Raw genomic sequence first — 25,316 nt, forward strand, 5'->3', positions numbered from 1 at the left:
AAATATTCAATGGATAAAGATATTAGGAAAACAACCCTCAGCATATAACACAGCACACACCTGCTGGATATATATCTAAGGTGACCAGCGTATGCTTTCCACATCACTCTGTCTACAAACAATCTGCAGTAGTGAAAAACTTGAGTAGGCCGCAGGTTGTTGATACAACGTAACTTTTCTTTGCGTCTCATTGTGTGATAACCGGGGGCATATCTATCAACAGGAATATGTGCTGGTAATCGCATAATAACCGGGGGTATATCTATCAACAGGAATATGTGCTGGTAATCGCATAATAACCGGGGGCATATCTATCAACAGGAATATGTGCTGGTAATCGCATAATAACCGGGGGCATATCTATCAACAGGAATATGTGCTGGTAATCGCATAATAACCGGGGGCATATCTATCAACAGGAATATGTGCTGGTAATCGCATAATAACCGGGGGCATATCTATCAACAGGAATATGTGCTGGTAATCGCATAATAACCGGGGGCATATCTATCAACAGGAATATGTGCTGGTAATCGCATAATAACCGGGGGCATATCTATCAACAGGAATATGTGCTGGTAATCGCATAATAACCGGGGGCATATCTATCAACAGGAATATGTGCTGGTAATCTCATAATAACCGGGGGCATATCTATCAACAGGAATATGTGCTGGTAATCGCAAACCCACTGCACTTCACTCATGTTTGTGCAGATCAAGTATGCATATATTTGCGCAGTCTTGCAAGAATTGGAACATTTTGTTGCTGGCGCTCACTTTGCCTTCCTTGTTGTTTTCCTTACACATAATAACTTTGGACATGTGTGCGTTCCTATCAAAGTAAGCTCCTTATTTTCTGTATATTGTGTTGTCATTTCTAGTGTAGGCGCATACAGTATGTATGTAGCATAATGTATTTACAGTTTTCAAGTAGTTGTGCCAAATAATGCATTCCGATTATTGCATCTATTGTGATGTACACCTATGATGTTTGTAAAATACTTTTGAAGGTTGTACTGAATAATGATATTTGCTAGCTATGTGTGGCACCATGTTTGATTACATTATACAATGCATTCTGGGTGTCACGTAATCTGTCAGACCAAAGATGTTTTACTAAGGTGAAGGAACGGTTCAGTCATCTTTCGGGTAAACTTCTGGAAGTGAATGAAGGGAAGTGTAACGTTCTGGGTGTAGTGGGTGAGAAGTCAGGTGCAGGAAGCAGAGAGTTCAGGGTAGTGCTAATTTAATGCACAAAACGGCGAACATAAACTAATCCCACGAAAACACAGGGCGTACAACAAAACAAACGCCCCAAACACGGGGACTTAAACTGTCCAGCAAAACCTATGAAATGGGAAACACGTAATCCACAGACGTGCACACAATTTACACAAAACAATCCCGCACAAAGAGCAGGCGGGCCGGCTGGCTACTAAAGCCCAACTAATCAGCAAATACACAACAGGTGTAAGACAATAAACAGACAAGGGGGAGAAAAGAATCAGTGCCAGCTAGTAAGCCGGTGACGACAACTGCCGAGCGCCACCCAAACGGGAAGGGGAGCCACCTTCGGTGGGAGTCGTGACAGGAAGTGGATAATCGTAGACTACACACCCCCTTCAACATGCATACAAGCTACCCATCCTCGGATTTCTTTCGATTTCTAGAAAGTGTTTCACTCAATTATTTCAATCAATGGTGAGCTCACCCGTGATGTGATTAATTATATATAGTAGTTGCTATTAGCTATGGATGATTGTGTTATGCTGTAGCTACTTCTGTGAATGTCTTTACATTGCATCCAAAAATAAACTGGTCACAGTCTGGACATAACTTGTAAGGACTGTGTTTGTTTTTTATTTTTTTAATTTCACCTATATTTAACCAGGTAAGCTAGTTGAGAACAAGTTCTCATTTGCAACTGCGACCTGGCCAAGATAAAGCATAGCAATTCGACACATACAACAACACGGAGTTACACATGGAATAAACAAAACATAGTCAATAATACTGTAGAAAAAATAAAACAAAAAGTCTATATACAGTGAGTGCAAATGAGGTTAGATAAGGGAGTTAAGGCAATAAATAGGCCATGGTGGCAAAGTAATTACAATATAGCAATTATACACTGGAATGGTAGATGTGCAGAAGTTGGATGTGCAAGTAGAGATACTGTGGTGCAAAGGAGAAAGATAAGTAAATAAATAAAATATGGGGATGTGGTAGGTAGAAAGATGGGCTCTTTACAGATGGGCTATGTACAAGTGCAGTGATCTGACAGCTGGTGCTTAAAGCTTAGTGAGGGAGATATGAGTCTCCAGCTTCAGAGATTTTTGCAGTTCGTTCCAGTCATTGGCAGCAGAGAACTGGAAGTAAAGACGACCAAAGGAGGAATTTGCTTTGGGGGTGACCAGTGAGATATACCTGCTGGAGCGCGTGCTACGAGTGGGTGCAGCTATGGTGACCAGTGAGCTGAGATAAGGCGGGGCTTTACCTAGCAGAGACTTGTAGATAACCTGTAGCCAGTGGACTTGTGCAAAATGTTTCTATGAAAAAAAAAGTGTGGCCAGCTCAAATGCTGATTGTTGTGTCAATCGAAAAATTCTATATAAGCATTCTAATCAAGCGTTCTAATCACACCGGTTTGATCGTACACAACAGGAACCACTATAGAACGATCACACCCGTTTGTTGGCACTTTCACGCTCCAAATATCTCTAAAGGTCGCCCCAGCCTGAGTTGTTTTATGCAAGTGATGTCAGAATGCACTCACTGTTACAAAATGTGATTGTTACGCAACAGGACAGTTTGCCTACAGATAATTAGCAGGCAGGGCAGGTTATGTTTCAACCTGTACATTTTTAATTATTTTCTAACAAGTTTTATTTTCTAACAACAGTTTGAATTGAGGTGTGTTCCCGGCCTCCTCATTAATTCACATAGAAGTATCCCATTTCGCTGTTGCAGGCAATTTATGTTTGAGGCATTACTGAGTCGGACAAACTTGCCTCTTCAAGGAGAGCCCAAGCACTTTCCCAGTGTTTCCGTAGATCAAGTAAGCAGACATTTCTGTAGTCTTGCACAAACATTTTTCCCCTAACACATTTTCTGGCTGGCGCTCGCATTGCCTTCATTGTTGTTTTCCTAACAAATAATAACAATAATAATGTGTGCGTTCCTATCAAAGTACGTGCCTTATTTTCTGTATATCATGTTGTCGTTTCTACTGTAGCATACAGCATGTATGCATGGAGCATTTATGCACGTTTTCATTTAGTATGGTATGTTACATTTCATTGTTATATATTAATATGTGGATGTCCATAATTAATTTTGTATGATATGTTACTAATTACAATTCGAAAGTTTTGAGATTACGAGTTTGCAAAACACATGATATGGTACAAATTCCACTAAGTTGTGGCTAATGCTAACGTTAGCTAGGCTAGGGGTTAAGGTTAGGAGTTAGGGGAAGGGTTAAGGGACAGGTTAGCTAACTAAGTAGTTGCAAAGTACCTACTGTAACAAGTAGTAAGTAGTTGCAAAGTTGCTAAAGTTGTCTATGACGAGATTTGAACACGCAACCTTTGGGTTGCTAGACATTCGGTTTATACAACCCTCCTTTCGTTTTAAGTAACCTTCTGTCTTATGTAACCATACCAAACTTAACATATCATACTGATATGAGTGTCCGGGTTTGACGTTTACTATGTTACATCTAGTCTATGAGACCAAAGTACCATCTCTGAGACTTCCAGCAGGTTCTAGAATTCACCATGGCATAACAGTAGCAATAACTATGAAAGTGCAGCGGTAGCGTGCGCATACAGGCTCTACAAATAACCAGCTCTAAATGACTTATGTGTAACTGTATTGTAACAGTACTGTTATCTTGCAGCTAAGGTTTGTGTATTTTGGATTGTGCATGTTGTTTACATTGTCTAAGTGCCAGCATTGCCTTAATTGCATGAGTATTTGCACAGTTGGTGTTATTGTTATTGTACTATTGTACTATGCTAGGGCGGCAGGTAGCCTAGTGGTTGGAGCGTTGGGCCAGTAACCAGCTGACAAGGTAAAAATCTGTCGTTCTGCCCCTGTCCCTGGTAGGCCATCATTGTAAATAATAATGTGTTCTTAACTGACTTGCCTAGTTACATAAAAAATAAACAAGTACTATTAGTAACTAAGCATCGTTTAGCAGCATAAAAACCCAACAGTTGGCCCCATAACTCACTTTCTACGTGCACGCACAATCTTCCTAGTAAACACTTGGTTACCATCCAATACTTGTCTTCTTCCGATGACTAATGTCACGTTTAAAACAACTAGGATCTTGGAAAAATACGAGGTCAAATCATGACGTCAGTGTTTTTCAGGATGGAAAGCTGAGTTCGCGAGTTGGAATCCAAATCGATTTTTCGCAATCGAAGCTCGTTTTTTCCAGATGTCCCTGTTGTTTTGAACGCACTGAAGTCGGATGTCAAGAGTTCCGAGTTCACAATGGTTTTGAACACGGCAATAAACACTAGTTAATGGCGGCAGGTAGCCTCGTCGTTAGAACTTGTAACCGGAAGGTTGCAAGATCAAATCCCCGAGCTGACAATGTAAAAATCTGTCGTTCTGCCCCTGAACAAGGCAGTTAACGCACTGTTCCTAGGCTGCCATTGTAAATAAGATTTTTTTTAAAATAAAGGTATAATAATAAAGGTTAATTTTGGGAACACTGATTGGCTGAAACCAAAGCGCTGTGATGGACAGCTGAGTGTCAGCTGAGTGAGTATCACCATAACAGGACTGGGGGGAACTCAGGGGACTGTGAGGGGAAGTTAGGTTGAGAGGAAGGGAGCAGATTGGGCTTTTTTATAACATAGTTTAGTCTAAATAAATATCCTTGGATGATCATCATTCGATGCGTGGATTTATGGGATCCAGTGGCAGACGCCGCGCCCGCTTGTTAAAACAAGCAACACCAGTTACACCACTCCTGTCTCACTAGCATTTTCAAATACCAAGGTAGGTCTGTCCACATTGAAACAAAGGTCAAGGTAGGGCCCGACCCAAGCCTAATACCGCCTAAGTAAAAAATACATTTTAGTTTATTTGATCTCTATGCAGGCTAATACCCAACACATTGCAATAAGGTTCCATTAGTAAGGGGTTTAATTACGCAATCAACGATGATTTAATCATATGTAAATATGATGTGTGATGAATTGGTGCTGTCCCAAGAACAGGAAATGTTGGTTTTCATGTGTCTTGATCCACCTTTGAGACCCTGGCCAAATGTACATACGGAACATTATTCAATCATCATTCCTAACATATTAGCCCTTACCAGATATTTTCAACACACTTACCACTTCTCTGTGACAGTCCAAGTATGGTGAAGTCTTTGATGTGAAATGGTAACTGTAATACCTTTGGTTGGTAAAACAGTGGAGGTATTCTCTCACAACGTTGAATGTTTTGTTCTTCATTACCCACCATTTGTATTTTTTATTTATTTTTTACATTTTACATTTTATTCATTTGGCAGACACTTGTGAATGTAGTGATAAGTACCAAATACCGCCTATAAGTATGTCTAAGCTCTGAGTGAACTCTCAAATCATCTATAAATGATTTACCATCATGTAAACTATTACACATATACCTTGTTTTAAAGTGGCAGACCTATGAACATTTATAACTGAGTCATCAACATTTATAACTGCTAAAATGATACCCTATTTTAAAGTGAAAATCATCTGACCATTAACAAATGAGCTACCAACATTTATAACTGCTGAAAAATATACCTTAAAAAGTGGAAACATTCTGCCTATTTATTAACGAGTTGCAAACATTTATAGCACACACTCTTCTCAAACATGTAATACATAGTAAGAACAAAATGTAATGTAATAGAAAGATACATTGGGAAAACAATTTTAACTGCAGTGACTCAAATCTGTAGCCTACCATTGGTATAGTGAGTAGCCAATTTAAGCTAATTTAAATAAACAGGTGGTGTCTTTTTCTACATATTTTTAACATTAACGTTACAAGTCAGAATATAAAATGTCAACAGATTAACTATTTAAAATAAAACAGAGGTTCTCATGGTCTCCTTCTATGTCTCCATCTTTTTATTTATTGTTAAGCATTTCCCATCCTGGAGTCTGAGGGATCTGTGGGAGAGAAAAGGAATTTATGACAATTTAGCATAGACACTCCAGCAACACAACTCTAGTATCATCATTATCATGATTTATACCATTTAGGCTTAGCTACTTATGTTATCCACTGCTAGCTAATAATAACAATAATTGCTAGCTTTCGTTACTAGTGTTCAACATTACTTGCGAACACTAATAGCTAACGTTAGCTATCACAGATTAAAGGGGTTTGCTAGTTATCACAATTTTGCTTATACACTATCTAGCTAGATAGTACTTTATTCTTAAAAATGGAACCACTAGTTTGCTGACAAAGGATGCTAAACTACCTAACTTATCATCTACCTACATAGACAAAGCTACTTGAGTTTAAAGGTTAGATAACTAGCTAGCTAGCGTACTAATCCAAAAACGCTAGCTAAACAAATTGCATGGAAATTCTGTCATGTTGATGTTGGCTATCTAGCTGGCACCTAACGTTTGCTACCTAGCTAGCAAATCTAACTAGCCATCAAACTAGCTAACTATATCATGCTAAATATTAACTAGTGCCAAATCGTCTAGCATAATTTCTATATTCAAAAATACATTTGAGGGTTTACCTAATGCTAGCTAGCTAACCTTTCCTATTAGCTAGGTAGGAAGGGGGCCTAGAAAACGTTAGCTAGCTAGCAACTTAGCGATATGAGCAGAGTGCTAAATCCTCCAGCAGAACTTCTGTATCCAAAAGTGAAACAAATTGTATCGAGAATTTACCCTCTCGACTCTGTCAACATGTGTACCTTGTGAACAACGTTTATTTCGCTCAGTCTCTTCTGTCTGGCGCTTGCACACTTTTCATAGCAATGTCCATCCTGATTCTTCACGACACACTGTCACATGAACATTCTGGGCATGTTCCAGGTCGTCTGTATTTCAAGCTCGTTTCACAGATGGGCAGATTTCACAAAATCGTGGAAATTTCTAAGAACCCAGCGAACCACACTAATAATATGGATTGAGTTCTTCAGACGAGTCCTTAATTCCTGGAATAAATCAGTGTACATATGTATCATCAGGCTTTCAAACGGGGGGCAACACACATGATGGGAGTTGACCATTGGTCTGAAAACTAACCATTTCTGGGACAGAGCAACAATGCATCACACCCAAAGTGAGAAAATAACTATTGTTTAACTGTGCAGCGATTGAAAATAAGGTTGCATGGTGATACATAACGGTTCAATATTATGCTCATTTGTAAGTGCATTTATAATAGTTAATTGCTGGAGGTAAATAGTGGCTCACTATTTGGCAAGCACTGACTGGCTCTCACACTATATTGACCAATTTGTTATTACCCATTCATTAATGGGTTATAATGCATTTACAAATGATTAATAACATTTTGTTCTGAAACTATTCAAATGGAATACTGCCTGGGGTCTTGAATAATTTAGATTTAGCCAGGACAACACTGACCATCTTTTTTATATGATCAATGCCTCATTCCATCTCATGCATGTGATCAGTGTTATAGCCTGCACAAACAAGCAGTTGACCCTATTGATTTGCCAAGGTGGAACAAGAGCTTGCAGACACAAATATTAGGAGCAACTTCACTTTCCAATAGATCTATGGCAATGCAATGCATAAAGAAACTCCAATAAGGGCATTTTATCCCTTTGGATGGACCAAGCCACCTGAAAGCACAGTGTTACTGTCTATCTTTCAGGGGTCTACATAGCCCAAGATGTACTCTTAAGGAGCTTCATGTTACTGTACCCTTATTCCTTAAGGTACAATGACATTATGTTATTTTCAGAGGCAGACTGGCTCTTGCAGCCAAATACTCATCTAAATGTGAATGGATTCTCAATTGCGAAACGGTTCTAGAAACATAAAGCCCTTTACTTTCATATAACATCAAAATAATTTCACAAACGCAAAATACACACTGTTTTAACTAGCTTTATCACAGTTGCAACTTACAGTATTTTTCAGTGAAAACATGTTTCTGGCGGCCTTCTTCTGTTACACACAGGTGTTCGGCGCATGCCAGATAGCTAATTAGCACAGGTGGTCCCTCTGTCTTCCGTAAACACGCGCTGCAACATGGAGATCTGGCCATGTGGGAACACTAACCTTAACCTCATAAAGGTGTGTATCAGTTTAACATCTATTTTAATTTTTATGTTTCTTGCTGATAAAAAGACAAGGTCCTTATGCTTCCAAAACCGTACCGCAAGCGATGCGTGTTAATGTTTAGACCGAGCCTGTAGCCTCTTAAGAAAACTCCCCTGTACATAAGATGCCTTCGTTCAATGACTCTTATGTGTAATGTAAGGGAACTGAGAGTCATGATCACAGGCTAGGGTCTACAAATCTCTGTCCTCTGACAGCTTTTGAGCTACAGATTTGTAAGTGGCTAATGCGATTCTTCATTACCCGTTACAGGATACGTACTTTTGGTGTAACACAGAGACCAACATTAACTTCCCAGTATTATCTTTGTTCTCGATTTGGCAAAACATCTAAAATGTCCGTGTCCAGTTGCAAGTGGTTCTCTTGAATTTAGAAAATGCTCTGTTATTAAAATAATGACATGTTTTTCTCCATTAAGTAATCCAACAATGTGTACACCGCCATCTTGGCTATTTAAACCCCCTAGAGTAGAGGTCGACCGATTATGATTTTTCAACGCCGATAGCGATACCGATTATTGGAGGACCCAAAAAAAAAAAAGCCGATACCAATTAATCGGCCGATTATTAAAAAAAAAAAATGTATTTATTCATTTGTAATAATGACAATTACAACAATACTGAATTAACAGTTTTATTTGAACTTAAAATAATACATCAATCAAATCAATTTATCCTCAAATAAATAATGAAACATCAATTTGGTTTAAATAATGCAAAAACAAAGTGTTTGGAGAAGAAAGTAAAAGTGCAATATGTGCCATGTAAAACAGCTAACGTTTAAGTTCCTTGCTCAGAACATGAGAACATATGAAAGCTGGTGGTCCCTTTTAACATGAGTCTTCAATATTCCCAGGTAAGAAGTTTTAGGTTGAGGTTATTATAGGAATTATAGGACTATTTCTCTCTATACCATTTGTATTTCATATACCTTTGACATTGGATGTTCTTATAGGCACTTTAGTATTGCCAGTGTAACAGTATAGCTTAAGTCCCTCTCCTCGCCTCTATCTGGGCTCGAACCAGGAACACATCGACAACAGCCACCCTTGAAGCATCGTTACCCATCGCTCCACAAAAGCCGCGGCCCTTGCAGAGCAAGGGGAACAACTACTCCAAGTCTCAGAGCAAGTGACATTTGAAATGCTATTAGCGCGCACCCCGCTAACTAGCTAGCAATTTCACATCGGTTATACCAGCCTAATCTCAGGAGTTGATAGGCTTGAAGTCATAAACAGCGAAGAGCTGCTGGCAAATGCACGAAAGTGCTGTTAGCAGGCAATATTAACTAAATATGCAGATTTAAAAATATATACTTGTGTATTGATTTTAAAGAAAGGCATGGATGTTTATGGTTAGGTACATTGGTGCAACGACAGTGGTTTTTTCGCAAATGCTCTTGTTAAATCATCACCCGTTTTTCGAAGTAGGCTGTGATTCAATGAGATATTAACAGGCACCGCATCGATTTTATGCAATGCAGGACACGCTAGATAAACTAGTAATATCATCAACCATGTGTAGTTAACTAGTGATTATGTTAAGATTGATTGTTTTTTATAAGATAAGTTTAATGCTAGCTAGCAACTTACCCTGGCTTCTTGCTGCCCTCGCGTAACAGGTAGTCGGCCTGCCATGCAGGCTCCTCGTGGAGTGCAATGTAAGGCAGGTGGTTAGAGCGTTGGACTAGTAGACGGAAGGTTGCAAAAACTAATTAAGAGCTGACAAGGTAAAAATCTGTCGTTCTGCCCCTGAACAAGGCAGTTAACCCAAAGTCGTCATTGAAAATAAGAATGTGTTCTTAACTGACTTGCCTAGTTTAATAAAGGTGTAAAAAATAATAATACATTTAAAAATCGTAAAATCGGTGTCCAAGAATACCGATTTTCCGATTGTTATGAAAACTTGAAATCCGCCCTAATCAATCGGCCATTCCGATTAATCGGTCGACTTCTACCCTAGAGTATATTCATGAACTGGTGTGTCAATCTAAGGAACATAATAAAAAAAATCAAATAGAAATCCATCAGTTTAAGCTCAAGATATATTTTTTGCCATGGGCTGCATGCGTTTCAATCCACAGCATCAGTTTATGGCAGCCTTCCTCATCTGTGGTGGAAGGTGGCCAAGCTACAGCAGTGTTTGTCAGACCATGAGACATCCCGGAAATTGGTCTTCTCAAAGAAACCGTCCAAACGGTATGGCCTGCAAACCACTCTGTGGAAAAATGAACACGAAGAACATGATGGTGGTCTCCTTTTTTCTCTACGAACCCCACAAGCCCCAGTGGTCTGAAGTTGGTACCGTCGATGTGCCAACTTCTGTTTGTAGCGTCCAAACCGTTTGGGCTACACTGTGGAAAGGGGAGATTCTCACGAAGATGATGGTGTTCTCCGTTTTGCTCTAGGACCGCCACAAGGACTCCTCTTAAGGTAACCGTAAAACATTTACATTACATTTTACATTTAAGCCATTTAGCAGACGCTCTTATCCAGAGCGACTTACAAATTGGTGCATTCACCTTATGACATCCAGTGGAACAGCCACTTTACAATAGTGCATCTAAATCTTTTAAGGGGGGGGGGGGTGAGAAGGATTACTTTATCCTATCCTAGGTATTCCTTAAAGAGGTGGGGTTTCAGGTGTCTCCGGAAGGTGGTGATTGACTCCGCTGTCCTGGCGTCGTGAGGGAGTGTGTTCCACCATTGGGGAGCCAGAGCAGCGAACAGTTTTGACTGGGCTGAGCGGGAACTGTACTTCCTCAGTGGTAGGGAGGCGAGCAGGCCAGAGGTGGATGAACGCAGTGCCCTTGTTTGGGTGTAGGGTCTGATCAGAGCCTGGAGGTACTGAGGTGCCGTTCCCCTCACAGCTCCGTAGGCAAGCACCATGGTCTTGTAGCGGATGCGAGCTTCAACTGGAAGCCAAAACAAAACAATTATTGAAGTATGGGGATAGTTTGGTGCCAACCCAAAAAAAGGGGTTATATATGTGTAAAATATATATATATATATATATATTTCTTATTTCTCCTAGATATAGGACAAACACTTCAAAACCTTATTCCTTATGATAGGTTATTTGACTGTCTTTTTTTGCCATTTATGAATGTGTAATTCAATGTGTTTCTATGGGCTATAGTAGTAAAGGCCAAATTCAATATTTTATTACATACATTTTCTATTTACAAAAAATATACCTAAAGGGGTCCTAAAATTCAAAATCAAACAGCTAAATGATCCATTGTATGACCATCTTAAAACAATTTGAGATGTTTGGCCGAATCGAGAACAAACATGTTGGCCGAAATTTCTCTGTGCTTCGCAAAAAGAACCTATCCTGTAACGGTTAATGGAAAATTGCATTAGCCCATTACAAATCTATAGCTAACAGCTTGCATGTGCTTTGAGGACATGTTTTTGGGGGTTCAGTATTATGGGCCAGCTGTGCATGGTGCTGGAATTAGTCCAGTGTGCATGTGTAAAGTAACCTTGCAGGGTTTTGGACTGTTTGAGAAGGAGGGCGACAGGCCACCTGCCACAGGGGCTTGCCCTCTCTGGGTCCCCACTCCTCCCTTTTAACTGGTTGCCAAGTTGGGGCTTCTTTCATGTGTGCCTGAGCTCTTTAAGACATTAGCAAACATTGAACAAGGCTTGGTCCAGAATCCCAACGCGTCTGTTGTCACAGAGTCACCTCTGTTCTGCATAGAAAATCAGTGTGTGAACATTGCTAGGCCTGTTGTATTAGCCCCCATGTGTGGACAGAAAGCTATTGTTGATTCTCAGCAAACATAAATGCTCACTTTTGATGAGCTTAGGCTAAACCATGTCGCACTGTAAATAACTAGAGATTAATTAAAGAAACGTAGCCTGGCTATGTTCTCTACAGACAAGTGATGCAGTGATTGGATGTAAGAGCTGGAGATCAGTAATGAGTTAACACAGCCTACATTCTTTACTATGCCTCAGACTCCATGACTCAGAATCCATCATCTGGGATTGTTTGTCTAATAAAATAAATATGCACGTTGTTTCTTGTAATACTTATGAACAACAGCAAACTTGAAAATATGACTATTCATGGTAAAACAAACACAATGTAAACAAACAAACAAACAAAGCAACAATCTGAACAAGCAAGGCTTTCCCGTCTGTCAGCAGCTAGTTAGTGTTTTTTGGGAGCAGTCACAGTTACCTACTTTGTTACCTACTTTGTTCCTTTCTTATGAAGCACTTCCATAACTTGAGGATTTCCCTGACTTTTCAAAATAATATGCTAAGTACAGTGAAGGTATACATTGTGCTATAATCCACGACTTCAACCTGCTATTAGTGGACAGAAAATATCACTATGTCATGAAACTCACCTGGTGGGACTGGTGTGGCCTGTTTGGCCCTGCTGTTGCTCTCCACCCAATCATCAAACCTATCTAGAAGCAAGAGCATGTATTTATAAGTTCATTTGAAAGGGACTTCCTCATTTTCACCATACTATTGTCTGAGGGCAGTCCACTGACTAGCTCTCTAGAAGTTTCCTGAGACAACGGACTTGGAACATATTTCTATTTCCTCTTTGTAAGGTTGTGGAGCAGCGTTGTCACTGTCTAAGAAAGTATGTGGCTGTTTCATCATATTTCATTATCCAAATTCTGAGGCTGTTATATTCTGATAGTTTGTTAACCAATCTCTATAGAGTGATGATTTTAGTTTTCTATGTCTGATGTGGGCCTCTCGTAGATTGTGGTGATATAGCCTAGGCCCAGGTAAAGAACATTTGTTTTTGAGAGAGTGAGAGGGGGAGAGGAGAGGGATGAGGTCAGATTATAAATGGCCTATTTGGATGTCTCTTATTGACATTGGATTTCTTCATCTTAAAGGTCCAATGCAGCTGTTTTAATCTCAATATCAAATTTATGGGTAACAACTTAAATACCTTACTGTGATTGTTTTCGTTGAAAATTGTGAAAAAGAAACAAATAGTTTCTTAGCAAAGAGCAATTTCTCAAGCAAGAAGAAACCACTCTTACACTTAAATTATCATAATTTTCAACATTTCACAGTATTATTCCGTACGTTTGTTTATGTGTAACTCTGTGTTGTTGTTTTTGTCGCACTGCTTTGCTTTATCTTGGCCAGGTCGCAGTTGTAAATGAGAACGTGTTCTCAACTGGCCTACCTGGTTAAATTGTTCCAACATCATAGTGTGGAAATGTATATAAAATACAGGAAAATCATGTTTTTGACTGCACTGGGCCTTGTATTATCTAGGCCTAGTATTATCTAAACAAACTCATCATATAAGCTGTGATATCTTTCTCTCTACCGTAACAAGATGCAACACCTAATATTGTATCTTTGTATAGATGTATCTTTTTGGCTCTGTGGCTTTTTTTTACCCCATGTCATCAGTAGGAGTGAATAGTGAACGGATACCAGTAAACGGCAGTTCCTACAGTAAATTGAATAACAATGTGATTTGTGTACCAAAAGCTTGGCAAGTGTCATTATATCATTACAGTATCACTCAGGGCATTGTGCCAATATAGATTCAGAGTTTGCGCCCAAAAGCGTCCCTGAATGCCACTCCTATGATGAGAACCAAAACAATTGTGCAATCATGTGTGTCATGCCTGAAGCTTTTTTTTGTAAGAGTTCAGTAGACAGTACTACTTAAACAATAATGCTGATACTACTTCATCTTGTTGTTGCAGTCTCTGTGTGAAAAGGTGTGGTCTGTTGCCTGCACCACTCAGCATGGACCCAAAGAAGAAGACTGTGTGGGAGAACCTGCGTGAGAAGACCAAGAACCAGTTCAACAACATAAAGAAGAAGAAGACCCCTGGGAAACTGGAGAAGAAGAAGCCCAAGCCCCTGCAATACAGGCGCAGTATATCAGTGCCGGACCTGAGGTTTGTTCAGGCTGAACCCTCTCCCACAGACAGTGCCTTCTGCACAGCCCCAGACGCCATCTTCTTTGACAGCTCTTCAGGCTCCGGTGATAATACCTCTGTTAACTCAGTCCCTCTATCCACTGACAGGCTGACTGCAACTGATGCAGGCCCCTCAGGTAGAAAGACTGTGCATGATTTGACTTTCATAGATAACATGAATGTATCTGGATCTAGAATGATTGCACCTGTGGAGACACAAACTCTCTATGAAGAATCTGAAGAGGAGGACATGGCAACCTTTATGGGTGGAATCCACACGCCATTAGACAAACAGAACGCACCTGCAGAGAGATCTACTTCTTATGCTTCTTCTTCTTCAGCAGACAGAGTAAAAACAGCAGTGGACAGAGGAAAGCCACCTACCCCGAGATCAAATTCTCCACATATTCCTGTGCCCACACCAAGATTGGCTGCTTCAGTAGAGAGAATGAATGTTTCTACAGAAAGATTGTTCTTCTCTAAAGACAGAGTGGTCACTTTTAGCGACAAAGTGAGTGCATCTGCTGAAAGATCTGCCTCTTCTGTCTCAGACCAAACAAACCTGGTTACAGAGAGACTGGCTGCTTCCAGGGAGGGATGGAAACAACCAGCAGAAGTTAGATGGTCTGTTCCTACAAATCCACTTGACAGACTGAACATCTCTCCAGATAGATGGTCTCTGCCAGTGGACAGGGCAGACAGGATGGGCACCCCAGACAGGATGGGCACCCCTGCAGACAGTGGGGACGGTTCTGTGTGTGGAACCCCGTTCGAGGAACAAGCCTACTCGTTCTGGCCCATTGACTCTGAGGACCTGGATATGAGGGAGCCCTCCCTCTCGACAAACATCAGAGACATCTTATACAGGGAGCCCCAGGAAGACATTGAGGTCAGATACCATACTAACCTTGTATACCCTCCACAGATATAGATATAGACCTACTGCATACAGTGTAAAGTCTAAATGCGGACTGACAGATTTCACACACGTTTTGATAGAAAATACATGCTTCTATGTGACAGTAATACAGGAGGATAGTTTAGTGACCAAGACACAGTACAGTGTCTTAAAGCAGTGCATTTTCACTGGGGTCTTATCAGCATTTGCAAGCTCTCTTTTCATATTCAAATACTGTGGTCTGGGTTTTCACACCCTTGAGCTGTTATGCTGACTCTATGCCTAGAAGTTTTCTATGATCAGTCTCCAGATCAGCTACAATAGATATACTTTAAAGTCACGGATTGTGCTTAAAGCTAGAAACCCTAATTGCTACATCCATTTTTGGACTAAATTAATGATATATACCCATTGATTTTTGAAGAATATAACTTAGGAATTCCTTATGAGCTTAGTTCAACTATCATACCTCATCAGAACCCAAAATATTAAGTTGTTTTACTCTCAATGTTTGTAAACAATGTAAATGTGAGAGGAATGGGCATTTGAAATGTTTTGATTTTCTTAGTACTTGCAGGATTTTTTTTTGAGTACTCGAATGAAAAAATATATATAATAATTAGAAAACGGCCCTGGATTTCTGTTGTTGCATTTATCTATATGGCAACAGTACGGAACAATGCCTAATTGATCATAACCATTACAGATAACACATCCTAATTACTAAATTGCCTCATATATATATATTTATATATAATATCGTTGAAAAAAATATTGCCATTTAAGATTAATTTATTGAAGCCATAATATCAAAACTTTGAACACAATCTTCAAAAAGGCAGCTACATCAGAAGTGGTGCTTGCTTGTAGAAGCCTTATGTTAGGAATCAAAAGGACTATGTAAAGGTAAGTTAGGTAATTAAATGGCAACTGAAATCAAATTGCCCCATATATACTGAACAAAAATATAAACGCAAAATGCAACAATGTCAAAGATTTTACTGAGTTACAGTTAAAATTAAGGAAATCAGTCAATTGAAATACATTCATTAGGCCTTAATCTATGCATTTCACATGACTGGGAATACAGATATGAATCTGTTGGTCACAGATGGGCGTGGATCAGAAAACCAGTCAGTATCTGGTCACCATTTGCCTCATGCAGCGCGGCACATCTCCTTCGCATAGAGTTGATCAGACTGTTGATTGTTACCTGTGGAATGTTGTCCCACTCCTCTTCAATGGCTGTGCGAAGTTGCTGGATATTCAGTTCCAGTTTCTTTGTGTGTGATAAGCATATGATTTCTCATGGATAGGGACATGCGTTTTGGTTAATCATGTCAAACGATCTGGATTTGAACCTTTATTTTTAGCCATTTCCAGAAATGAGAATTCAACCCAAAATGATGATGGCGCTGGACCATCTGACCTGAAAAGGAAATCGGACAGTTTGATGAAAAGCTTTAAATAACGACAAAAATCCAGGTCATGCAACATGATTAACCAAAACACAGGGCCCTACTCATGGAGTTAGTTGTGCTGTGATAGGAGAGCTTGAGGTGGTCCAACGCTCTTAACCGCTAGGCTACCTGTCGCCCTGTTTTCAATTTTGACCAGAGTTATGAAATAAATCAGACAGTTTTACAGTATTAGAAAAAAATGAATCTCTGGTTAAAGATCGAGTTTCGACTTCCGTTTGAGTATTCGATTAAACACTGTATACAGTAGCTTAAAAACATGGTTAAAAAGATCATTTTGATTTCATGGACGGTCAGTCCTTGTATCCATAGAGAGTGGTTACGAAACAGAGGCGGGTGGCCGCTTTGTTCCTGTTTAAAATAACATTCTATCTTTAAGACAACGCTTCAGTGGTTCTTTGTCAGAAATCCCATTGCAGATAGCAATCCCTATACTCATATAATGTATATGCTGAGCAGAAGAAACATTATTTTAGGAGCTCTTATGCCGACCTGAAGTCCCTTCCATTGTATTAAATGTAAATCTGTCTTATTACAAGGCCAGACATTGTTGAGGCTACAAACCTGCCTTACTGGTTGCCGTTACAATTATAGTACCTGCGGTTAAAAAGTGGTAAACAACGTGACTGAACATGATAACATCTACATTTGTTCCATACTTTGTAGATGTCTTTTTGATAAGCTTACATTTTTTCTCACCCTTAGTTACCCAATGAGCACAATGACTTCTATGCCCAGCCCTTGCAGGGTCAAGCAGGCAACAATGTGAGTACTGGACTTGGATGTCCTGACCTTGTCAATGATAATGGACAACACTAAGACTTTAGACTATAAAGCATCATATTAATGTGATTCCTTTCCTTGACAGGCTGTGGCAGCAAGGGGCCCACCTGGTCCTATCCAGAAGTACCTCCTCACCGTCAACCTGAAGGAGGGCAGGAACCTGGTCATCAGAGACCGCAATGGTAATAACCTGGTACTTTTGGAGGTCTACATATGGATGAATGTAAAGTCTGAGGCATGCTGGGTATATTGATAGACACATACTTTCAACTTGAGAAGGTGTCCCTTATGCCGTGAGTAGGATGATGACAAAGCAATTCATCATATTTACTTTGTTGATCTTGATTTTGAACATGTCATCAAGAAGGTTATTTTTTAGTTGAAGCTCATACATTACAAAGGGCCCCTAACTGTGTGGAATGTATTTTTGACAGTGATTCCAGTCAGACCAGAATCTGATGCCAAAACACACCCAGGAGCCTTCCCTTAACAACATGTGTGGAGAAACAAATGATGTGGTATGGTTTTCATAACCAATGCAAATTTAGATGCAACATGTTTTTGTCAGTTGGAGAGTTCATGCAATGTTTCACTGTTGCTTTTAAATAACATTTTCCCGCCACAAATGACAAGCTGCCACCTGCTGGAGGTTTGCTGAAATACATCCTAGGAAGTTTGGACCTCTGCTGTAATACGTAGTGTTCTGAACACATTGAAGGAAATCCCTAGTCTTAAATCACAATGGTTGTAAATGTTTATGTTAGCTTATGTCATACTTATTATTTTGGTCTGTATAGGACAGTAGATGTTGATATGTTGGCATGTCATATGAGTATACTTAAGCAATAATGTACGAGTGGGTGTGATATATGGCCAATATACCACGGCTAAGGGCTGTTCTTAGGCACCACGCATCGCGGAGTGCCAGGACACAGCCCTTAGCTGTGGTATATTGGCCAAATACCACAAACCTCTGAGGTGCCATATTGCTATTATAAACTGGTTACCAACTTACAGTAAAAATACATGTTTTGTCATACCCATGGTATACGGTCTGATTACATTTTTTATTTTTTTACCTTTATTTAACTAGGCAAGTCAGTTAAGTACAAATTCTTATTTTCAATGACGGCCTAGGAACAGTCAGTTAACTGTCTTGTTCATCGGTAGAACAACATATTTTTACCTTGTCAGCTCGGGGATTCAATCTTGCATCCTTTCAGTTACTAGTCCAACACTCTAACCACTAGGCTACCTGCCGGATATACCATGGCTGTCTGCCAATCAGCATTCAGGGCTCGAACCAGCCAGTTTATAAAAAACATTAGGATCACCTTCTCTTTCCATGACATAGACTGACCAGGTGAATCCAGGTGAAAGCTATGATCCCTTATTGATGTCTCTTGTTAAATCCACTTCAATCAGTGTAGCCAACTTGAGACAACTGTGGGAAGCATTGGAGTCAACATGGGCCAGCATCCCTGTGAAACGCTTTCAACACCTTGTAGAGTCCAAACCCCAACGAACTGAGGCTGTTCTGAGAGCAAAAGGGGGTGCAACTCAATATTAGGACGGTGTTCCTAATGTTTTGTACACCCAGTGCATGGCATTCCATTATATACAGCAGATAAGATACCAAAGGCTTGTGGAATACTACTGACTGCTTGGGGTTTGTATCCCAAAATTATTGATTGTTATATTTAATATTTACTGAATATGATGTAGTCTCCCCTTCAAAATACAACTAAAATATTTCTCATATGCATACCTCAATTGTTCATTTCCTCAGTCATCTGCCCACTGTCATTGTGGGCTTGTTGGGATGCAATGCAATTGGTTTGGGGAAGCAGCGACCTCAACTGTCCATAAACTGAATTGCTGTTTGAAAGACACAACATGGACTTTATTCATTTCTCCGCTGCTATTGAAAACCAAACATCTCTGGAACATTTTGTTTATTTTATTTTATGAACATATCGGTTGGAGGTTTTTGGCTGAAATTCAATCAAACATGTTTTTTGTCTGCAATCCTAAGTTCCACCTCTTTGTCTGGCTGACCGCTGTTGCCATATGTAGGCTATATTATTTTCTCGATGTAACCCTCAGCTTGTGCTAAGGTTTCTTATGTAACTGTCGCTGTGGCTTCACTAACCTTGTCGTCTCGGGCCACAGCTCCCTGCTAGTTGAGACCTTACTTTTCCTGACAGGATGGCACCATGATGATGATGCAATACCCACACGCCCCCTGCTTCTCCACTGTTTGCCCTACAATCAACACGGTGCCTGAGACCCACCAACACCATCCACTGTCATTACATATTCTGAAAGGCCCCTCACCACCAGCCCCCACTTCTCTTTTTTTGTTCTCCCCTTTTTTCGCGGTTAATTTCAATGGTCACCATTCTGTCACGCCAGAGCTTTTCTCCTCACTGGCTGCCACATTCTCCTCCTGTCAAGTTGCCTGGAGGTTTTCCTGTCAGACTGGCAGGGCGGAGCTGCTGTGGGTCCTGCCTGCCTTTGGGAGATGTTCATTTGGAGTGGGGAGCTGACAGGCCTGACAGCCCATCCCCACAGGGCCTTTGTCATGTGATTCAAGCCTCCCTGCAGGTTCTCTCAAGCACCCTTTCATTTCTCCATACAAATGAAGGCATGGGACTGGCTTTCATTTTTCATGCAATCTTCATACCATGGCTGAGATAAAGACGCCCCGTCCCCCCACCCCACCACCAGGCCGACTTACTTAACAGGCTTGTGAGATTAACACTGGTTGCTCCTGGTTTCAGGACTTTTTGCTGGTTGCTTCATGCTGGCAAGAGTTTCTTCTCTTTCACAATTAAACAGATACATCCCTCTGTTTTCATAAACACATGTGCGGTGTACCTCATCCCTGCATATCTCAGTCTCTGTGTTCTAATTGAAGCGGATCTGACTGGTTTCGTGTCATATATATATTACATTTTGTACGTTTATTTTTTAATACAATTGTTGTATAAATGACACCCCTTTGCAAGTACGAATTTGTCTCATATCATGAATGATTGTGTTGATAATCTGATAATGCTTTTATCTGCTATTTTCTGAACATTCCGTTTTGTTTTTGAATCTCTAGGTACAAGTGATCCTTATGTCAAGTTCAAACTGGAAGGGAAGACGATTTACAAAAGCAAAGTTGTGTATAAGAACCTAAATCCAAAATGGAGCGAGTCCTTCTCCTTCCCCTTGCAGGATCGAGAGCAGGTTGTTGACGTGAGGGTGAGTGTCACGTTGATCTGTTGTTTTGACTTAGGTTGTCTAAGTAACCCCTACAAATGAACGGCAACGTACTTATATTGTCATAAAAGTGACAGATTGACACTCTAATCATGTCATAGCTATGGCCTGCAAAGGATACAAAACTGGCATGCAATAACAGTTCATTGTGCCAAACCTGATTGACCTACAGTTTTTATATTGAATATGGTGTTTCTAACTGTTGCAGGTCTACGATAAGGACCTAACCACTGATGACTTCATGGGTTCCAGCACGATTGTCATCAAAAACCTTGAATTAGACAAGTGAGTAATACACATGCTCTGCTAATCACTCAGTGTATTATCTAGTAAACTGCAGTACGTCTCTGTCTCTCTTTGTCCAGGACCGGTGAGATGGTGTTGAGTCTGGAGGACCCCAACAGTCTGGAGGAGGACATGGGGGTTATCGTCATGGACACATGCCTCACTTTTAGAGACGCTACTATCAAAAAACGTGTAAGCCTGATTTGATTGGAGTCTAATGTTACATCCCTAATTTTCAATGCCAATATTTTCAATCACTATATTTTCAAATTTTCCTGATTTATTTTTTTCTTCTTCTCGTTAACAGAAATGGCACCAGAAAAAGAGGGTAGGAACTAGAATGTTCTATTTTCCACTGGTCTCCTTTCTACTTGCATAAATTTAGTTGTGTGCATCTAATTCTTCAATCTGTTCAATGTCAGTATATGCCAATGTCTATTGCTAGAAAAGACATACAGTACTAGACTTACTAACAGTATAACCATTACTTTAGTCAGAGAAATCCAAATATGGCTGAGATTGTGCCTGATATCCAGCAGCAGGGGGCAGTAGATCACTGTATTATATATGACTATCATAACAAAGAGCGAAGTATAGTCCCAGGATTTTGGTTTTTGTGCATGCATTTTCAACCTTAAATAATTTATTTTGTACACATAGTTTCATAATGACAAGTTGTATTTTCACGTGTCAGACTAAACCATGCATTACAAATGATCTAAACATGATAACAACATATTTACATGTTGACTAAGCACAGTTTGGAGTAGAGCCTTTATTGGGTTTAATATACAGCCCTTAATACAGCTCTCTCATTTGAAGCATTGTGATGAAGGCTGAAATTGGATGCAGTTAGTGTTGATGTGTTTTGGACTGGTGCTCTTCTCATGATGGTGCTTGTGGGTTTATTCTCACACCTATCCAGTCACTTCATCTGCCACTGTTTCATCTCTCTCTGAATCTGAGTTTGATGTTAAACAGGTAAGAAATAAAGCACAATTCACATAGTCACTGTATGCTCTGCAGATGGATAAATGGGCAGATCGAAAGACAATGTGAAAATGTTCATCAAATCGTGGTGCAAATGTACCCTGTCATTTGGCAGAGGCAGATGGCGGTACCAAGAAATTTCGGTGGCCGTATGACAATGTTAATGTGATGTTTGAACCCATATTTTTTAGCAAAGATGATATTTCTCTAAATTACTGTTCCATTTGACACCGATCTGATGGCCGGGACTGAGCACTAAGCTAGTCATTCTTCATCTCCCACTGCTACTCCCCACTCCTGTTCACTCTCAACACTACCACAGAGACAACTACCACAGAGACAGTGAATGGCAACTGCCCCAGTAAAACTCTGTTTCTGTGCTTTGCTTGATAGTGTTTCTGTCTGGAGGAGGCCGTGTGGGAGGAGGGGTGGGGGGCTCTGATGTTCGAGGCACATTGCCAGTGTGGGATGCCGAAGATTCGCGAGGTTGATAATTCCCAGGCATAGCGGGCAATAACCCAGATGTTAGGATGTAATATCACAGCTGTGGACGGACAGAGCCGAGGTACCAGCCAAATGGACCTAGGTTTGAGCTCATCCTGCTCGTCCCCATGCTGTCCCACCATATGGAAGCAATCGCATACCCCTTTTAGGACCAGGAATAGACTCTCTTTAGGGGCCACTTACAGTTAAGTGGAATTGTTTTATTGGCCGCTGAGATAGAACTCTGTCCAAGATAAACACTTGGGATGACTTGGCCAGGCCCTACTTTATGTCGCTCCTCCACTCCTCTGTATTCCTCCTCTGTAGAGAGCAGAGCAGGGGTATTTATAGGGCCGAGCAGCGCTGTGCCGTGGTATTCCATGTTAATGCAGGTCCCTGAGACCGACGTACAGGCTCTGATCCCCAGCAGCCTGGGCCCTGGGCTGCGGTGTGGGCGGTGACCCTGGAGAGAAGGGGAGAGGAGATGGGAGGGACTGGGTGGCATGGGAGCCGTTTGAAGCTGTGCCGGCCAAGGCAACAGAGGGAGACAGAGTATCAAAGAGGCCAGAGCAGATTATAGCCCTGCTCTTTAATTAGTCAGCCCACACAACCTCTCTCTCCCTCTGCTGTTTGTTTTGAAAGAGACGGCCTATCACTGCACAGGCTCAAGGGAACTTTAACACAGGGACACATATCAAGGCCTGTTTCTCCTCCTCTGTTTCCCGCTGTGCCACGGCAGGACTGTTGGATCATTTGGGAGAGGCTGTCCTTGATGTCTCAGTGTTTTGACATCCTGGACATTTAACACCCTAATAGTTGATTTTAGAAATTTGATTGGACAATTGAGATAAGAGATATCACTGAAGACAGTCAACATTTTGGTTTGGGATTCAGTGAAAAATAGACCAATGTGTACAATGCTGTGTATATCATTCCCAGACTGTATGTACACCCATGCATAATTTGCTGATGAGAGGGTTGTGTGGTTGGATTGCATCATTACTCACTGCTGCCTGCTGTCTCCTGTGCAGTATGCCAAGTGTCTTACCTCCCCCCACTCTGTCTCTGGGTCTGTGATGAGTGGGACTGTCACAGCCAGGGACATCTGGCTGCTGTGCTCTGCTCACTGACATTCCCTCTCTCCAGGAACTGCACCTCTCCTCGCTGGTGTGGCTCTGCTGCTGTCACTGGAGATGGGCTAATGTTCTCAAACAGAGAGGGTCTGGAGCCTAGCGGAGTCCTACAGTACTTTCATGCAATCCATATATGTAATGAGGTGTCAGATTTGAGGGGCAGGTGAAAGTGTGTGAAAGAGTGTTTTGTCATGGAGGGTGTCCTAATGCAGCTGTGTGTCCATGTTTGTGTCTCTTAGGGAGTCCAGAACCAAAAGGGGAACCAAACCCAGCCCCAAGATAAAGCCCAGATCCAGCGCTCGGCTGAGGCCACCAAGAACAGCCAGCTGTGGAGTGGAGTGTTTGGTATCACCCTGGTAGAGGGACAGGACATGCCTGAAAATGTCCAGGGGGACATCTATGTGCGCTACAGACTGGGAGAGCAGAAGTACAAGAGCAAGGTGAGCTTCTTTCTCAATCTATTTCTCCTTGGGTTTTTTTGCCTCCTCCATTCCTCTTTTCTCTTCCCCTACCCTTTTGCACATGCTCTCCACCGGCATTTCACCCCCCACTTTCTCTCATTCTCTGTCTCTCTCTCCTTCTCTCCCTCCCTTTCTCTCAGCAGGGGCCTGTCAGTGGCTCACCTCCACCTTGGCTCACTGGGGCATGGCAGAGCAGCTCATTAGACTGGGCCTCTCTGCCACTGTACAATCTCCCCACTATGCTCTCCTTCAAGTGGAGGGCTTCACTATGCTTTACTTGATTTGCATACCCAGCATGCCCTGCTCATCTACCTCTACTTGTTGGCCTCCCCCCTGATGATTCCGCAGTGCGCCCGTCTTGTGTTTTCATGTCATTTCTCTGTAAACCTCTGGTTTCGTTTCAGCTTGTTTGTTGAACAAAGCTAATTCTAATTGGATGCTGTCAGTGTTTACGATCCCAGAGAGGAGGCTGAGGTGCGCTCACACAAAAAACCCTCCTCTCCTCTCCCCCGCCCCTTCCTGATAGCACTGAATGAAGACTTAATCCACCTGTCATGTAGTCTCTGCTCACTGTGACACTGCATTAAACCTGACACTGCTCCACACCAGGCTCTGTGTGTGATTGTGCCAGTGCCCACCTACGCTACAGTACTGTATCAGCACTCTGCTCTTTCTCTCCCCCCCAGAACCTGTGCGTTCAAGGCAACCCTCAGTGGAGGGAGAGGTTTGACTTCAACAAGTATGAGGACTGTCTGGAGCCACTGCAGGTGGAGGTGTTTGCGAAGAGAGGCAGGAAGAGCGAGGAATCCTGGGGAATGTGAGTATTGCTTTGCTTGATTCTGAGTGTTGTTTTTGTAGTACGACTGCTGTTCTTTGAAATAGACATATGCATTGCTTGCTGTTTGGGGTTTTGGGCTGGGTTTTTGTATAAGCACTTTGTCTCATCTGCTGATGTTAAAAGGGCTTTATAAATACATTAGATTAGATTTTAATTTGATTCTTATTAAGTAGTGCTATTGAAGACCGATCCCATCGTTATCTAGGTTTGAGGTGGACCTGTCCAGGCTGCCAGTAGCCACTCAGCAGCTCTACACTCATGTCCTGGACGAAGACAAGGGCAGGCTGGTGTTCCTGGCCACCCTCAACCCCTGCTGTGGGGTGTCCATCAACGAATTCAACAAAACTCCCCTGGAACAGCCAGACGAGAGGGACCAAATCCTAGAGAAATATGTTAGCATGTTTAGTGACATATTACTATTTATT

The 25,316-nt window shown here is 41.3% G+C and overlaps 1 protein-coding gene and 1 long non-coding RNA gene across 2 annotated transcripts in view; one reads left to right on the forward strand and one right to left on the reverse strand.

Annotated features, from left to right (window-relative positions):
- Positions 1–5,809: 5,809 nt before the first annotated feature.
- On the reverse strand, positions 5,810–7,297 carry LOC118396140 (uncharacterized). The gene is made up of 2 exons (XR_004828137.2): positions 6,946–7,297; positions 5,810–6,175 (listed from the first exon to the last, which is right to left on the reverse strand). It is a non-coding gene; the product is annotated as an uncharacterized LOC118396140 (long non-coding RNA).
- A 5,495-nt stretch (positions 7,298–12,792) lies between these two features.
- The window catches only part of LOC118396700 (multiple C2 and transmembrane domain-containing protein 2-like), a 41,904-nt gene continuing 29,380 nt past the window's right edge, over positions 12,793–25,316 (forward strand). The window contains exons 1-11 of the mRNA XM_035791059.2: positions 12,793–12,954; positions 14,054–15,161; positions 17,354–17,413; positions 17,517–17,613; positions 20,541–20,683; positions 20,910–20,986; positions 21,067–21,178; positions 21,294–21,314; positions 23,832–24,032; positions 24,740–24,870; positions 25,097–25,283. Of these exons, the coding sequence (XP_035646952.1) occupies positions 14,097–15,161; positions 17,354–17,413; positions 17,517–17,613; positions 20,541–20,683; positions 20,910–20,986; positions 21,067–21,178; positions 21,294–21,314; positions 23,832–24,032; positions 24,740–24,870; positions 25,097–25,283 (2,094 nt within the window). The 5' untranslated portion in view covers positions 12,793–12,954; positions 14,054–14,096. The remainder of the gene's footprint in view (positions 12,955–14,053; positions 15,162–17,353; positions 17,414–17,516; positions 17,614–20,540; positions 20,684–20,909; positions 20,987–21,066; positions 21,179–21,293; positions 21,315–23,831; positions 24,033–24,739; positions 24,871–25,096; positions 25,284–25,316) is intronic.

Source organism: Oncorhynchus keta, chromosome 17 (assembly GCF_023373465.1).
Source record: "Oncorhynchus keta strain PuntledgeMale-10-30-2019 chromosome 17, Oket_V2, whole genome shotgun sequence".
Classification (NCBI taxonomy): Eukaryota; Metazoa; Chordata; class Actinopteri; order Salmoniformes; family Salmonidae; genus Oncorhynchus; species Oncorhynchus keta.